Source organism: Festucalex cinctus, chromosome 1, assembly GCF_051991245.1.
Source record: "Festucalex cinctus isolate MCC-2025b chromosome 1, RoL_Fcin_1.0, whole genome shotgun sequence".
In the NCBI taxonomy this organism is placed as follows: domain Eukaryota; kingdom Metazoa; phylum Chordata; class Actinopteri; order Syngnathiformes; family Syngnathidae; genus Festucalex; species Festucalex cinctus.
Genome location: NC_135411.1, coordinates 10,104,348 through 10,121,865, shown reverse-complemented (window position 1 = coordinate 10,121,865; position 17,518 = coordinate 10,104,348). Strand labels below are relative to the sequence as shown.

The 17,518-nt window shown below is 38.6% G+C and overlaps 2 protein-coding genes across 2 annotated transcripts in view; both read right to left on the bottom strand.

The window, feature by feature from the left end:
• Positions 1 to 1,267: 1,267 nt before the first annotated feature.
• Positions 1,268 to 10,002, bottom strand: LOC144006530 (collagen alpha-1(XII) chain-like). The gene is made up of 10 exons (XM_077505423.1): positions 9,928 to 10,002; positions 9,597 to 9,620; positions 8,126 to 8,140; positions 3,626 to 3,781; positions 3,427 to 3,546; positions 3,170 to 3,334; positions 2,936 to 3,085; positions 2,420 to 2,452; positions 1,962 to 2,029; positions 1,268 to 1,881 (listed from the first exon to the last, which is right to left on the bottom strand). The coding sequence occupies exons 1-10, from the start codon at positions 9,983 to 9,985 to the stop codon at positions 1,792 to 1,794; spliced, it is 879 nt and encodes a 292-aa protein (XP_077361549.1). The 5' UTR covers positions 9,986 to 10,002; the 3' UTR covers positions 1,268 to 1,791.
• A 1,123-nt stretch (positions 10,003 to 11,125) lies between these two features.
• The window catches only part of LOC144014937 (MAM and LDL-receptor class A domain-containing protein 1), a 30,536-nt gene continuing 24,143 nt past the window's right edge, over positions 11,126 to 17,518 (bottom strand). Inside the window, exons 25-36 of the mRNA XM_077515235.1 lie at positions 17,245 to 17,329; positions 16,954 to 17,148; positions 16,710 to 16,847; positions 15,659 to 15,915; positions 15,512 to 15,596; positions 15,385 to 15,441; positions 14,854 to 15,318; positions 13,207 to 13,418; positions 12,972 to 13,125; positions 12,597 to 12,898; positions 11,886 to 12,015; positions 11,126 to 11,531 (exon numbers count right to left, since the gene is read on the bottom strand). Of these exons, the coding sequence (XP_077371361.1) occupies positions 11,389 to 11,531; positions 11,886 to 12,015; positions 12,597 to 12,898; positions 12,972 to 13,125; positions 13,207 to 13,418; positions 14,854 to 15,318; positions 15,385 to 15,441; positions 15,512 to 15,596; positions 15,659 to 15,915; positions 16,710 to 16,847; positions 16,954 to 17,148; positions 17,245 to 17,329 (2,223 nt within the window). The 3' untranslated portion in view covers positions 11,126 to 11,388. The remainder of the gene's footprint in view (positions 11,532 to 11,885; positions 12,016 to 12,596; positions 12,899 to 12,971; positions 13,126 to 13,206; positions 13,419 to 14,853; positions 15,319 to 15,384; positions 15,442 to 15,511; positions 15,597 to 15,658; positions 15,916 to 16,709; positions 16,848 to 16,953; positions 17,149 to 17,244; positions 17,330 to 17,518) is intronic.

The window sequence follows — 17,518 nt, the reverse complement described above, 5'->3', positions numbered from 1 at the left end:
TTTTCTCCTTATTTTGCTTGAGATTGTTGATTTATGTCCAACCGAGCCATTTTCAATTGATGATCACGAAAGAACAGAATACGGTTGAAACATACTTTTTTTTTTCTAATGAAATAGCAGAACCAAATCTTTCAAATGGTACCCAACGTGTTATTTGAGTCATAACACACAATGTTCTAGTCAGCCTTGAAAATGTTGGAAATTGGTGGGATTGTAGAAGTTACCTTTTCAGAAAATGCTTGGTATTTAAAGAGTTAATTATTGCAAATATGTTTTCACAGCGAACGTTTTACCCTGACAAGAAGAGAATCAATACACATAAAAAAAAACAGCAACAAAAAACAACAAAAACAAAATCACATCCTTACAAAATACAAGGAAGTTGGCACCAAAAGGCGTGTCTGACATAGAAATTAACCTGACATACTTCTTGTGTAATTACTTTCCAGTCTAACGAAGTGTGCATCATGACTATGGATGAGTCAGAAAGTGAATTACGTCCTGTGGCGTGATGTGAAGAGGGTCTCGGAGTGGTGGTGTTGAGCCACTTTGTCTGCAACGAGCTGATTCCATTGGCAGAAACTTTACACCCGCTGGAACCACGTCAAACTATTGGCACCGGAAGCGAATTTGGTTTTCCTATAAGCTGTATGCCAACCCAGTGATATCCTTAACTAGTGGCAAGCCAAGGTCACATTTGACAGATAAACACATGCAGGTAGTGAACTGTCTGTCCTTCGTTACAGCTTGAATGCTTGTTATTATTATTATTATTATTATTATTATTATCTCTTTAAATACGTATTGGTGAAGATGAACTGATAGAACTATTAACTTATTGGACTGAATCTAATGACTCCGAACTCAATCAACTGGATTAACTAACACTATCGGAATGATGAACTGACTGAAATTTATTACCCCTGCTGACTTTTAACTAATAGTTTGCTTGACTCTACTGCATCCTAGTATAGTATGGGGGCGGGAATTCATAAGCTTCAGCTTCTTCCCGCCAGCCCTTTTTCTTTTCGGTTATTATACAATATTATATTATACAATGCTGTCCGAAAGGAAAAATGAACAAATAAAAAGCAAAAAAATAGACTTGTTACTTTTTTCAACCTGTGCGGTTGAGGACACGAAGATTGAACTTTTATTTTGGCACTAACAGAACACGGAATTTTTAAATTATATTGTATCATTAGTTAAATATTCCTTTTGTTTCACCAGAAACATTCAGATTTGGATTTAGTGTAAACATTCTGCATAGCATTGCACCCTTATTAACATTAAACAAAACAAATGAAAAACTATATTGACTTTACAGCAAATAAGTTTATTAGCATTGTTTTTTAGTCTGTAAGAGAAAATAATTAAAGTACATCAATTTACGGTACATGAAATTAAAAAAAAAAAAAAAGGTAAAATGAGAGCGCTACTGCCATCTACTGTAGTGGATGTGCAATTAGACGTTATTGTAGTCTGACCCCCCCAAAAAAAATAATTTCTGTGAGTCACATGTGCACCCCCTGGCATTGTACCGCACCCACTTAGGCTGGCCCACACCACAATTTGAGAAGGACTTAGCTATAACATAGAATGTATTTATAGGTGACAGTTTGCCTCAGGAAAGAATTAATTTAAAGTGCAGATTGATATACTCTTATTATTGACATAGATTTATACAAGCAAGCATTTAAGTCCTCCCTGTGCACATGGCAAGCATACACCATTGTTGATAAACTGGAGCAGTGGGCTTCTCCACTGTTGCACATGGAGAAGTTACAACTGTCAGACTGGTGGGATCTGGTCTGGGGTTACCGTTGTCGTGACGTCAACTTGGCAATCGGTGCAGATGTTGCGAGTTACATTCAATAAGAACTGTGAGAGAGCAAACATTCATATTGAGAGCAGGAATGTGGACTCGTGTACTGCGCGTGTCACTCGATGTATGCACTTACTTGTTGGAGGATTTCTGTCACGTTAGCTCCCAGGGCATGCATAACCCGAGCTTTTATATGCGCGTACACTGTTGCGAAATACAAAGAAAAGAATTTATGAAGTAACTCAAAAGAAATACAGTACTTCGATCTGCCCTTGGGTTTTTATTTGTACACTACTTGTGCCAAGAACAGAATTGTGCATACAGTTGATCGATTGAGAACGGCTCTTATTTTATGTGTGAATGGCAATATAATGTCATCAACCCAATTGAAGTGATATCAAGACTCAAATAACCAACAAAAAGAATAATATCGAAAGACTTCTCGGTCTGTGTTTCTTCACAGCATTTTCCCACAGTACATGAGATTGTGCTTTGCTACCCTCTACTGGTGAAGGCACGACAGTGCTAGTTGTGGCTTCCAGTAATTGCCAGTACAATGAGCTTGTGATTATGTGTGCATGCGTGAGGAGATACCTCTTCCTTCCCTAATGGGGTCATCTCCGGTACCTACAAACAAGACAAAATTCTATTATTTCATTATATTTGAGTAGTCCAGATTGCTTTTGTTCCTTACTAGAACAAGCTTGACTTTTTTTTTTTTTATACATGCGCTAATTGTGCACATATTGTACACTGGTGCACGGGGACTAACGGCTTGTGAAATCACACCCTTGTATATTCAAACCCAATTAGCAAACTCAATGAATAGTTGCTGCAGGTTTCAAGGAATACTGTATACTGTAATGTGACATGTCAATACTCGCCCATAAATGCTACATTTTCCATCAACTTTGATGGAAACTTTGATGGATTTTTTTTGTTGTTGTTGTTTTTATCGTGCATTTATCGTTACCGAGGTAAAACTGCCCAATTTATCGTGATATTGATTTTAGGTCATATCACCCAGCCCTAACCTGTTCAATCACAAATGATACCGATGACTAATGCAGAGTTCAAACGACACAACAATTTATACGTCTGGACTCCCACCTGGCGTGTCGTCCACCGCGTCACAGATGTTGCTGGTGAGATTGCCCAAGATGTCGCTTATCACGCCGAAGTCGGCCACGTTGAAGACGTGCGTGTCGAGGGGCGGCGACGCAATCGTCCTCAGCTCGTCCTCGTCTGCATTAGCCACTCCTGCCCAGCAAGGAAGGAAGTCAAGTCAGCGCCACCTAGCAGGAAACTGCTCCGCCCCTCCGCCGCAGCAACGCCAACTCGTACCGACGGCAAATACTTCGATCCCGGCGTCCCTCAGGGCCTGTGCGGGCAGCGTCACGTTGTCGGTCGACATCCCGTCTGTGACGAGGATGACCACCTTGGCAACGCCGGCTCTGGATCCGACTTCCGGTCTGAAGCTGTTTTGCAGGACAAATGTTAGCGCCGCACCTGTGTGGAGGTCACGAGGGTTTTTCAAGGACACCTTACATAGCTCAGGAATTGCTAGCATGCGATGCTACGTTAGTGTAGCTGGCGCGTACCTGTCGGTGTGCCTCCACCTAAGTATCGCACGTTCCTGATGGCGTCAACGAGGGCCGCTTCGGTCATGTGAGTGTTCAGGTCCCACTCCATCCTTGTGAAGAAGCTGAACTGCACGAAGCCTGCGCACATGCCAAACACGTCACGAGCACGTCACATGCACATCGCCGGCTGTGATGTCAAAGGTGCGAGCGAGCTCACCGACGCGTATGCGACCGTCGTCCACCATGAAGCCCAGCGCAAGATTCTCCAGGAAGTTTAAGACCAGGATGAAGTTGTTGATGCCGATGCTCCTGGAGCCATCCACCAGGAACACAATGTCGGCCTCACCAGTGTCACATGTGACATTTGCATCACCTGAGCACGCCCGCACATGCAAACACAAAAGTGCTCACCGATGCGGAATTTGTTACTCCAGCTAGTAGATTTTCAGTCACGACATTTAGCTAATCTTTAGTTTGAGTTGGCAAACTGTTACAAGAGCTCCACAAATTAATTTCTGAATTTGTATTTATCTCCCGTTTTGGCTATTGAATGTTTATTGTAAGTTGTGAAATCCTGTTTGGGGGCTTTTTTTTTGCCATGTCATTTATTTGCTGTTGGACCCACGAGGATCATCGTCAACATGGAGACGTGTAGTGGAAGGAGTGCTGGTGCTAAAAAGTCAAGTGAAGCTCACAAGACAACTAAATGGCGACTGGAGAACTGAATCTTCTTGCTGTATGCGTTACTCGTCAGCGGCCAATTTGGCACCTATTAGAAAATGACATTTGCTGATTTCCTTTCCAAGTGTGCTTGCAGCAAGTCGCCTCTAAGTGACGTTTCGGATGATCCTGGCCGCCTCCAAATGCTCACTGGAGACTTTTGTGTCTTGCTACTCATCTACTAGCAGCTTCACATGTGTGTTGTCATGGTTCTGTTTTCTCTCTCACTGCAGTTCCGGAGTGTGGCAGGAGGCGGCGCCAACATCGCAGGCAGAGGCCTGCTCCCACACCTGGGGCTCATCAGCCTGATGAGCCAAACGCTTATTTAACTCATTCACTGCCAGTCATTATAGAAAATTTTTACATTTCCAATACTCACGTGATATTACATTCAATAATTATATATAAACCGAATCTACCAAATAACAGAATAGACTCCCTACTTTTTGTCCCGTCCCGTTCTTTTATAATTGACATTAGAAAAATGTAGGTTTGCCAAAATACAGCCATTTCTCCCATGGACTCTGAAACTGTGTTTATTTCCTATAAAATGGGGCAATGATGTCATCTACCGGTGGTTGGGCATCAGTAAAGTTGTTTCCAAGTTTGATATTTACAGTGGAGCATGCTCAGATTCGCCCCCATTTAGCACCGCTCTAAAAAATACAATTGACAAGTATACTTGTCAAAGGCAGTGAATGAGTTTTAATAGACTGGTAGAAAGGGAAACAAAAACCACTACAAGACGGAGAACAGGAACTTGACTACCAAAGGGTGTGGTAGGAGGAGACAAGCAAACGTAGCAGGTACGTCGAGGGAATCTTCCGGCATAGAACCGAAGGAGAGGCTGGTTAATCTGTCAATTATTCAATTGATTAATCAGATTAATTTGAATTATACATTAAAGTTAATTACAAAATATTTTCCTCCCCTGATTACTGTTTATTAACCAGTGTTTGGTATTTATTTCATACTTTAAAAGAAAAAGGGGGGAGATTGATGTCATGGTTCTGTTTCTCCCTCTGTGCAGTTCCGGAGCGTGACAGGAGGTGGCGCCAACATCGCAGACAGAGGCTTGCTTACACACCTGAGTCTCATCAGTTTTGATTAGCCGACTGCAGTCTCTCCGTTTGTTCTTGCGAAGGGAAGATTCCCTTGCTAAGCTTGCTGTGTTCTTGCCACGTTGTTGCGTGTTTTCTCCTGTACTTCGGTTATTGTTTTTTTCATTTACCGGTTTCTCCCTGGTCAAAAGTAAAGTGATTTTCTGTTGTGTGATGTATGGCTTTAAGCCATAGTTTAGGGTCGCAGGGTTATGACGTCACGGCGACCGGGCCCAACACTGTGTATGCACCGGAGACTGAATTTTACACCAGTTATTGAAAAAACTAAAAAAAGATTTAATATGTGGCTTCTTAGAGACTTGTCTTTAAGAGGTAGAACCCTATTAAGCAAAGGAGAAGGTATTTCCAGACTTACTTATGCTGCCCATTCATTGTATGTAGATAATAAGACTATTAAAGAAATAGACCAGATGCTTTTCAATTTCTTGTGGAAGAATAAAACGCATTACATTAAAAAAATCTGTGGTTATGAATACGTATGAGAAGGGGGGACTGAACTTCTTAAATTTTGGCTCTTTGAACAATACCTTTAAAATCAATTGGATTAAGTCTTTTCTGAATAATCCTGATTCAATTTGGAACTGTATTTCAAACTGTTTTTTTTTTTTCCCAAAATTGGTGGATTAACATTTATGTTGTCATGTAATTATAAAATTGAAAGGATCCCCATCCACTTATCGAATTTCCATAAGCAGGCATTGCTTGCTTGGGCACTCATTTACAAACATAACTTCTCACCACACCGCTACACTATTTGGAATAACCAAGACATTTGTTACAAGAACAAGTCAATTTTTTTTTAAGACCTGGTTTGAGCATAATATTATCTGGGTGAGTCAATTATTCAACAGCAGGGGAGTGTTATTTTCTTATGAGGAATTTCTTGAACACTTTGGGATGCCTGTGACGCCTAAACAATTTGCTGTCATTTTTGATGCTATTCCTTCTGGTGTTTTGATGCTGTACAGGGGTCACACTGGTGTTGCAACTGACACTCCAATCGCTGATATTACTGAATCACCAATCGGTAGATTATGTTTTAATCCTTCTAGTTATAGAAACATTTGCAAAGTTCGTGCCCTTTTCCAATCTGATATTGTGTCTGTGTCGCCTGTAATATCGTACTGGAACTCTCGTGTAAAGAATTTAAATTGGAAAAAAATTTGGACCCTGCCTCAGAAATTCTTCTTGGTCAACAAAGTGAAGGAGGTGTCTTTTAAAATGATTCATCGTTGTTATCCTGTGAAATCATTTTTTGTTAAATTTGGCTATGATGCGGATCTGAACTGCTCCTTCTGTGACTCCCAATCAGAGTCTCTTGTGCACCTATTCTGGAAATGTGCTTATGCTCGCAAGCTTTGGCAAGACATTTGTAAATTTATTTTGGACAATATCTATTGTAATTTTGTGCTTTCTTTGCCGAATGTTTTTTTGGGGGGTTTTTCAACTATGACAGTTCGTTTGAAAAAGAATATTATTTGATTAATCTGTTAATTTATCTTGCTAAGTTTTATATTCATAAATGTAAATGTGCAAAATCAAAACCTATTTTTTTTTCTGTTTATGAAAGAGATTGATGTATATTTTCAGTCCATTTCTACTTCCAAAAATAAGAAGGCTGTCAAGACTTTGATTTTATGTTCTCATTTTGGTATTTTTAATATTTCTTAGTTTAAGACCCCTGGCATATTTTATTTTATTGTTTTTTCTTTTTTTCTCTTTCTCTTTACTGTTTGTGTGATGGTTTTTTGTGTGTGTTGTATTTGACGTGTTTGGGTTTTGATTACATTTTTGTCAATAAAAAAAAAAAAAAAAAAAAAGTATGCACCGGAGCACATGCGCAGCCGCAGACAGAGACAGGAGGAGGCGAAAACAGCAGAGGAAAGGACGACAAAAAACCAGTAACATTTGGAGACATTTTAGTTGGTTGAAATCAGATGAGAGAAGCCCGTCTAAGTTATATATAGTTTTTGTTTGTTTTTTTGTTTTTTAAATGCTAATTTAAAATAAAGCAAAGTCTTTTATCCTGGACCGGGCAAGTAGCTAATGTTTGTTTTGTTCGCTGCGGCTTTTGCAGTTAAATTACTACTCACTATTTTTGCTATTTGATTGTTATTTTGATTGTTGGTTGAAGTTTTAATTTTGTTGCTTGTTTATTGTATGGAGCCTATCAATTTGTTCAATAAAATGAGAAAAAATCCTTTTCTTTGCTTGATAATTGCTGCTATTTGCAGTCAGTAGAGTGCAATATTACTGGTAAATTGTCGTAAATATTTAAAAGAAAAAATAAAGTTAAAAGAGGCGTCTCTTTTCACTGAGCCGATCCAAATGAACTGGCTTACCGAAAAGAACCGACAATCACATCACTTATGAGACACTAGCTGAACAATTCCATGACTTTGATTTTCAAAGAAAATCCAGCAGCAGGCTGGGATGACAGTCGAAACAAAAGACTGCACAAGACCATGTCAGCGAACAGGAAAGACCAGGGTGGGAGAGGAGCAGGGTAAAAGCATCTGTCTTCACTGAAATCCAAGAAACCGCTAATAATGTTTCCTTATATTGTAGTTAATAGCTAGACTCAAATTATTGGCATATTATGCAGCCGCTACAACAGGTTTCAACTCGACTTTAGCTTAGCAATGGACAAATGAAGTGGTGATATTTTTTTTTTACTCTATAGGTGGCACTCTTGTTTGAAAGGTGCAGTGGAAATTTAATCCATTTCCATTGTACTAGCCATAAAAGTATTAAAGTACCAAAAAAAATAGCACAAGTGCGTCATGCAACTTCATATTCCCATCACTACTTTAAACCTCCACTAAAAGATTTTAGCTTGCAGCATTTGGGCACAAAGTGTAGCTGTGGGAGGTTACCTGGGCTGCCGCCACCTGAAAAGTAATAAAAAAAGAACACCATTATTTATTCCATTTTAATTTGTGAACGTACAGATTTGCCTTACTCAAGCATTTAGCGAAACGAGTTGGAATGACTGTGGATAATGTGCAATATTAGCTTGTGACATTCTGATGAGCTACTAATAATGCAACCTTATACTTTCAGTATAAGTAGATGTTATGCAGCAGCCAACAGGTTTCATCTTGGACCTTTTGACATTAGCTTCAGGCTTGGCTGGAGGCAAATTGGCACTTGTGTGTTTCAGCTTCCCTTGTAAATCATTGTTCTGGTGTACAATGTGCAAATTGTAGGTGTGGGACGTTACTTGTGTGGATGGATTGTGTGGAAGGTATTTACTTTATGACTGCTTTTGATATTTGGTGAAACAAAAGGTAATAGAGTATTATAACAGAGCTTAACATTTGTTACTAGGGGTGTTAAAAAAAATCGATTCGGCGATATATCGCGATACTACATCGCGCGATTCTCGAATCGATTCAATAAAAAAAATCGTTTTTTTTTTTTTTTTTTTTGTTTTTTTTTTTTTTTTTTTTTTTAAGAGCTCAGAATTGTTCATTCGGTAGTCTTACCGATTCAACGTCTTATCATCATTGCCTTTTTTTGTGTGTGTGTGTGTGTGTGTGTGAATCGATTTTTAAACTTCCATTTTTAATGGAAAAATATTCAACAAAACGTCTGACTTCGGGTTAGGATTCACACCTTGAGCACGGAAGAATGTTATATGAACGGAACATTAAGCCTTAATATTTTATTTTAATGCTGTTCAAACATGAAACAGATTACAACCTCTATAAGACTGAAATTTCAGATAAATAAATAATACATTTTCATATAAATCTTACACTCTACAAGCGTACTGATTAGTATTTTCTAAATTTGAATGAAAAAAAATCGCAACAATCGACTTATAAATTCGTATCGGGATTAATCGGTATCGAATCGTGACCTGTGAATCGTGATACGAATCGAATCGTCAGGTACGAGGCAATTCACACCCCTATTTGTTACATAAGAATAATTCTGAAACCTTGAAAACCTGAAAAAAAAAAAAATGAGTTGAATACACTGGTGTACAATGTGTGCTGTATGCTGTACGTTTATGAGTTTACCACGTAATGCTAATTGAAATAAAGTCATTACAAAATAAAATCAAATAAAGCAAATTATTCATGTATTCATTGCCGAAATTAATATACTTTTCAGACTTTTGACATTGAATTAAATTACATTTCATAATTTCATATACTGTATGTTTTCATTTTTCATGTGCTATAAGGCATTTGTATCAGAATAATAAATAAAATGTAAGTCTTGACTTGATACAGTTTTTATTTTCTGACCAAAACTTTAAATACTCCAGAATATGCTTCAGATTGTCAGTGACTGTGTAAAATGCATCGATTACATGGATGTGGCAGTGGATGTTACCTGGTGCATCTGTGGTGTCTTGCGCTGGGGAAAAAATGAAAGAGAAAAGTACAAATTGACCTTACGACTTTTACAGTGACACGATACATCAGACCACAACTTTTGATAGACATCAGTTATTCATGTTTGTTTTTTGTTTTTTTTAATTAAGAGCGACTACTGCAATAAGTATTTTATTGTGTTTAGAATATAGGTAAACACTGTTTTTGTGTTTGTTTTTTACATCAGTATTACACAAAGTTCATGTTAATGTTAAATATGAATAACACCTACAACTCTAATCAGTACAAATAATCCGAGCCTTTAAATAAGAAATGTAACAAGGACTCACCATTAATCAGAGTTATTATAGACACCAACAGAAAGAAACACCAAACCAAACGATCCATCGCTGACTGCGGCGTCTCACAAGAATGACAGCTCCATAATTGACTTCATATTTAAAATGGCAGCTCCATAAATAACTTCATATTTTTGCTTTCGGTTCATTGTTCTTTGCTGTTGACTAATTTTTTCAACATCACGGCGCACCCATTGCTTTTAATTGGTAGGAATGTTGCCTGATGACCCTCAGATGGGAGAGTGCGTCTTGTCACTGTGTTTATTTCCCCTTTAATTATCTTGGTATGACAATTGAGAACACATTCTTGTTTATGATGCCTGTCTGGGGTCCATTCCACAAAGCAGGTTTAGTGAGAACCCTGAAAAAGTATATTTACCATCCTGAGTCAAGAAACCCTGAAATGTGTTCATGTGGCGTATTCCTTGTACTGTACGTACATACCAAAATGTACTCACCTGTTTTATTTAAATTGTTTAAATTTCATAAAAAAAAAACTATGGTGCAAACTATAGTTGCAAGTTAAAATAAAAATCACATTGTGTATATTTAAACTGGTACCTAAGGGTTCTGTACCTTAATTCCAATTTCATATGTAATATCTAGTGTTTTGAATTTAGACACAAAAAAAGAAATGTTCTTAAAAAAAAGAAATGACAGTGTTTATTAGGGGTGTTTTAAAAAAAATCGATTCGGCGATATATCACGATACTACATCGCGCGATTCTCGAATCGATTAAAAAAAATCGATTTTATATATATATATATATATATATATATATATATATATTTTTTTTTTTTAATTTTTTTTTTTTAAGAGCTCAGAATTGTTCATTCGGTAGTCTTACCGATTCAACGTCTTATCATCATTGCCATTTGTTTTTTTTGTTTTTTTTCTTTTTTGTGTGTGTGTGAATCGATTTTTAAACTTCCATTTTTAATGGAAAAATATTCAACAAAACGTCTGACTTCGGGTTAGGATTCGCACCTTGAGCATGGAAGAATGTTATATGAACGGAACATTAAGCCTTAATATTTTATTTTAATGCTGTTCAAACATGAAACAGATTACAACCTCTATAAGACTGAAATTTCAGATAAATAAATAATACATTTTCATATAAATCTTACACTCTACAAGCGTACTGATTAGTATTTTCTAAATTTGAATGAAAAAAAAATCGCAACAATTGACTTATAAATTCGTATCGGGATTAATCGGTATCGAATCGAATCGTGACCTGTGAATCGTGATACGAATCGAATCGTCAGGTACGAGGCAGTTCACACCCCTCGTGTTTATCATTATGGTATAGCAACAGTTGCGTTTACTGAATAGAGGAAAGGTAAAAACAAACATGAGGTTAACTGTATACAAAGATGTGTTTTGACTGTTCATGTTTTTGCTTGGTCCGCAGAAAATGAGCCGTGCTTTTCTCATCGATGACTTTGTCACACTCTCCAGCTCTCTCCAAACTCTTGAACGGTTTTGGCCACCGTGCCATCCGGTTTCATCCGGTCGTTCAAGATTCTCCCGTCAAAGTTTCCGCACAGGCCGCCCACCTTCCGTTTGTATGTTCGTGGTAGAGTTATTTCTGCGGGAACAAAGTATTTGATTTTGGGTTAAAAATACACACACAAAACAAATAAACGTTTTTTTTTTTTTTTTAAATCCTGTCAATTCTGACCAATATTTTCTGAAACAGGTCTTATTGTTCTTGTTAAGCAATTAGCAAGAGTGGGAAGTGATTCCATGCTGGTTCCCATACTTACAAGTGCCCGTGCTAAAAAAATAAAATAAATACAAAAATTTTTTATAAATAGAATATAAAAAAATATTAGTACATGTTAACGGCATGTAAAGGGGTGGTCCAGAATATCCAGTTGCACCAACTGCCAATGACAAAGTCGTTGTTGGTGGTTTAAAAGTGAAAAAACAAACTAATCACCTGCGTCACTTCGTCCATCAAATTTTACGGAAAGACCAAAATCGGTATTGAGATAAATGTGAGACGAACGCGTCTTAATCTTTACACCGAGAGACGGTGAAACAGGTGTCTTGGTTCTCTGTCCATCCACCTGTCAGGAAGCAGAACCACAACATTTGAGCAATTAGAACAAATAATTAATATTCAAATGAACACTTTTAACTCATTCACTCCCAACCATTTTCACTGTTTTATTGGATTTTGACTGATTTTGCAAGGCCCACAGAATATTGTGTGCTATTGCTATAAAAACATGGAACCTATCAAAAGAAGATTAGAGTCTCTTCTTTCATCAGGAAAAAAAAAGGATATTTCTATCTGTTTCGGTTTTGCAGCAATTAGCATTACAATATAGCTAAGTTTCATAATTATTCACAAAAACTGGGGAAAGAGCTTGTTTCAACATGGCCCTGGTGGATCTCTTATACTCTGCTGCCCACTGCTGGACATTTTTGTAATAACTACCAATGCTTCAAGCATTCTTTTCAGTTCAGAGGCTGCATCAAAGCCTTCTGAATGCTCTGGCATTAAAAAAAATATATATATAAATAAAAAAAAACATATAAATACGTCTTTGGAAGCATGGTAATATGTAAAATAGAACGTATTTATACGTTTTTGGGAGCAAATGAGTTAAATGGAAACCCATCCCACTAATGTCGTGAAACTCACAAACAACTTCTGATGCTTCTTGAACTCCACAGTGTGATTGTACACTTGAATCTTGAGCCATTGCAATCTGTTGTGGTCTTCATGCTCGTTGCTGTCATCGTCACTATCATCATCTTCTTCACTACTATCATCATCATCATCATCAGCGGGTGTATTGACGCCCTCTATGTAAACATCCTGGAGATTACTGGGCAAGTTTTTGGTTTGGACCAGCACATATGAGTGTTCTCCCTCAAAGTCATGTTTCATGCTATCAAAAGTCTTGTAACCGGGCTCTCCGTTTATCGTGCACTCATCGAAACCTGTTGAAATGATGAGAAATGTAAAACGTACGGCCAGCTCAGACGCATCGATTAATGGCGCCATTCACGGTACCCGTTTTCTGGCAGTAATAATGCCCCTCTTCATTTTGAAGGCAAACGGCGTTTTCGTCACACTCGTGTTCATCGCAGTCAATCTCCCCAACGCCGTCGTCCCTCTCACATCGGCATTTCTGGCGGCAGTGTTTCGTGTACCACACTTGACCAAACTGAAATAGCACAAAGCCAGGACAGTCACAGTAGTGCACTTGATCTAAACTGAGCCAATGAAAGTCGGAATCGTCACTTACCGTGTATTTATTGCCGTCTCGGTCCACACATCCGCATTGTTGGACTGGCACACAAACTCCGAGTTTCAGCACATAGCCGTCATCGCACACACACCCCGGCTCACAAGCGCCATTGTGATTACAATCTGGTGGACCATTCAAAAAGCTGCAGGTTGGACTGCAGGCAGGGACACAAGGGCTGTAATGACTGTTGGGTATGCAGGAAGGCGGCGCTGCAGAGAAAGACAGAGAGAACATTAGGGCTGGGTATTGCCGCCAACCTCACGATACGATACGTATCGCGATGCAGGGGTCACGATACGATACGTATCACGATGCAGGGGATACGATACGTATCACGATGCAGGGGTCACGATACAATACGTATCACGATACATATGTATCCCAATACTTTATCTTCAAGGCGATACGTATCCCGATATTTCACATTCATTTACTTACATTTTATAATAACAGTCATATGTATACCTAAAGGATATGTTTATTATGCTGGATAACAAAAACGTTTTTGTTAGTAGCTTTTCTGGCTTACCACCAAGTGACATGCCTGATCTAAATGTGCACGCACTGCAGAATTTAGGATCAGTTTTCACAGACAAACCGGGAAAATTTATTAATAGGCATGAGGCGATATGAGTAAAAATATCAAAGTATTAAAATAACAGCTCTAAAATGTGCTTATTTGAAATATTTGGGAAATAAAAATCGCATTTTTTTTCATTGTAACACATTCTATTTAGTTTTTTAAACAATATAGGAAAACTGGTACATTAAGACACATGTGCCACGTTAAGTTTATAAGTAAATAAATGTTGATATTCTTCCTCTGCATTAATTTTTCTTAGCAAGACACAGTGGCCAATCACTGGTGAGCTATTTTTGCATTAACTGAAGGCAATTAACTTCAAAGACGGCTGGTTTTTATTTTTTTTTTAGGTACAATGCAAGCTGCATAGGCAAACGTTAACTGCCTATTTAAAGTTAACAAGCAATATCGATTCTGACGCCTGCGTATCGATACAAGTATTGTAATGAGGCCCGCAACGATATGTTGCCGTATCGATTTTTTGAGCACACCCCTAGAGAACATTGGCTACATAATCAAATTGCTATACTGTATTTAGTAGTGCTGTCAAACAATTACAATTTTTTGTTGTTGTTGTCTTCCCTTTCAAACGAAACAATCAAAATCGACTCCGCTTTTTAGCCTATTTATTTTCTCATAGAAACAAGTCTCAGAACTTCTCACTTCCGGGTTTAGTTCTGCTCACGAGTAAATTGTAACTGGTAACTTGAGCGCAGGGTATTTTTTTCTCAGAGATGATACGCCAAAGGCGTACAAATAATATGCTATTTGAATTTGTCTCTCCAAAAGTACGCAAATTGCTTTAGATTTCTCCAACAAGCATCAAGCAAGTAAATCAGAAAGTGAAACTCTTGTCCATGTTTATTCATCTTCCTAATCTCTAATTTTTAAACGCTTGAATGAATTGAAATTGATCTCCAGAGTTAAAGCTTTAATTTTCGATTTTAGTTGGCTGCGAATAGTTTGTAGTTCTTGCTTTTGTTTTGGTGGATTCTCAAGAGTGTCTTCGTTTGCGTAATGTGTTGTCAAGGTTCAACGTCTCTCAATATGTCCGTACTCACTTGGATGAAGTGTAAATGGGGGCTGTGGTCTAACAGTTGTCGCTGGGTGCGTTTCATTTGGATGTTCAGGTTTCACGGTGGTTGTTGAATGTGATTCGGTTGTTGCACTTGGAGGTTGAGGTTCAGGACTCGTTGTTGATTGAGGTCCGGCCGTTGCTGGTGGACTTTGGGTTGGAGTTTCGGGTCTCACGGATGTCTTTGGATGCGATCCAGTTGTCGGTCCGTCGCGTTCTGTTGTTTGAGGTGCGGGTCTGGCTGTGGAATGAGGGTATGTAACGGGCGTTGTCGTTTCTTCAGTCGTTGGTTCAGGACCTGGTCCTTCTGTTACGTCGTCTCCTGTGTGCTCGGTCGTTGATGGCGGTTGGATTGTAACTGTCGCGCCAGGCGCTTCTGTTGAGGTATTCGGATTTGAGGGTTTCGTTGTTGCCGGTCTGGTTGTCTGTGTTTCAGAGCTGGTTCCGCCAGCTGTTGTTTTAATTGTGGGTTTTAATGGTTGTGTTGTTGACATGTTTTCTGGCGGCGGTTCAGAACCTTCTGTTGTATCTGAGTGAGTTGTCATCGGTACAGGGGGAGTTGGTTTAATCAGGTCTGCAAAACGAATCATTTTGAATCAGGCGCACATGATGCAAGTAGGCTGTCAGTTGACGTAAACGATTACCTGAGCAGCGCCCACTATACAGTGATATGTCATCTATGGCCACATCGGACTCATCATTAGAACCTCGTCGACCCTCATAAAGGATCTAATATTTAGAGCACATTTTAGTTCACTTCACTGAAAATATGCAGGTTAAACATCGCCTACCTGAAAAGGTCCACTTGAGGTGAAGTCAACCTGGGCCAGACGCCACACGTTCCCTTGATTATTCCTGATCCAACTAATAGCATTAGCTTGTTTGTCTTGAAGCAAATAGACATGGAGGCCCATCGTTTCGGCAGAGCCGTACATATGGTACCAGAACTGCAGACACTGAGGACCGGAGGCGGGACATTCGGAACTGATGAGACGGGCTGTGTCTCCGAGTGACGCGCTGTTGGCTTCAATGTAAAGATAGTGGCCATCTGGAATATGACACATTACATCACATTATGAATGAAAAAATAGCATTTCAGAGGTAATCGAACTTCCATACTGATTTTTTTTTTAATAATATCAAAATATAATAATTAGGGATGGGCGAGTACCGATACCAGGTATCGGTATCGGGCCGATACCAGCCTTTTTTCAAGTACTCGAGTACTCGTTACGCAGACGAGTACAAGCGACCGATGGCAGAGGGGGAAGACGTTAAGTGAGTCCTCCTTGCCTGTAAGTGGCGCTAGCTAGCTTGCAGCAGTTTTTCACCAAAACTTCACAGGTTTGGAAATACTTCAAAATTGTAAATCTTAAACTAAAAGAGCATTTTTGTGTTTTATTTTGAGCGTTAAGACTATTGAAGAGTGACTGTGCTGTTTTTTTTTTGTTTTTTTTGTCAAAATTAAAGGAAATATATTTGTTTAAAAATATCTTTTAATGATTTTTATTTTTATTTTTTAAATGTACTACTGGTATCGGCAGTTGGTATCGGTATCGGTGAGTACTGAGGGTCTGCGTATCGGTCTGAAAAAAAAGTGGTATCGAACATCCCTAACAATAATAATAATAATAATAATAATAATTTTTTATTATTATTATTATTATTATTTCAATTTAGAGGTGTGAAAATTAATGGACTGAAAACTAACCTATTATCAAATTAATAACTTATATTCACGTAATTATTTAGAGGCTTTATCACTCACTTCTCACAAATAACTTGCTAGCCTAATTAACAGAATGTAAAACTTTACTATGTATGAGTCAGAAGATTAATTACGTCCTGTGGTGTGATCTGAAGAGGGCCCTGTCCTAAATGTTGGGGTCGAGCCACTTTGTCTTGTCCAGTCAAATGCATCCGTAACGAGCTGACTCCAATGGCAAAGATCGTTCTCAAAGTTACAGTTGAGTTGGCATACTGGAAAGACAGAAATATTAACTCGTTGGCACTAATTACAAAAACAATTGATGAAAAAAAACTAACCAAAAGTCCAAGGAACAAGGAAAGTTACAGAGAACTGTACCTGAGTGTGATGGTCTGTGTGCATCTTCAGTCAAATTGTTATTTATGATTATATTCGTTGTTGCTACAGCAACGGGAGGCACTGTGGCATTTGCAACAGGTGGCCGATCTGTCACATTGGCTGCGGGAAGTTCTGGAACTGCAGTCGCGTTTCCTTCAGGTTTGGGAGGGGGTGTCGTCACCACACCACTTAGCTCTGAAATTAGAAGTTAAGATTGGGATTGAAATGAGTTTCATATGTACAATCATTTAACCAAGAAACACATTTGTAGTCCTTGTGCATTTTTCAAACCTGAGCATTGTCCATTGTGAAGTGTTACATCGTCTATGGCGACATCAGATTCTTCATTGGAACCTCTTCGGCCCTCAATAATGATCTAAGGAGGGGGGATATGAGGTTTTTTTTTTCTTTTCTTATTTGCTAAACAGTTGCCCAGTTATCCTTATTTCAGCCTTGCAACATTATTGGCTTCTGTTAACTCATTCACTCGCCGCCATTTTCACATTTCGCAATCCCGTTCGCTCCCGGTTGTTTTACTGGATTTTGACTGATTTTGCAAGGCCCA

Excerpts from the sequence above, each read along its gene's own strand:
- LOC144006530 (XM_077505423.1), bottom strand. The coding sequence starts at position 9,985 with ATGGATCGTTTGGTTTGGTGTTTCTTTCTGTTGGTGTCTATAATAACT. Across the intron at positions 9,621-9,927 it reads TATAATAACTCTGATTAATG|CGCAAGACACCACAGATGCA; the intron begins GTGAGTCCTTGT and ends TTTTTTCCCCAG. Across the intron at positions 3,547-3,625 it reads CGACGGTCGCATACGCGTCG|GCTTCGTGCAGTTCAGCTTC; the intron begins GTGAGCTCGCTC and ends GCATGTGCGCAG.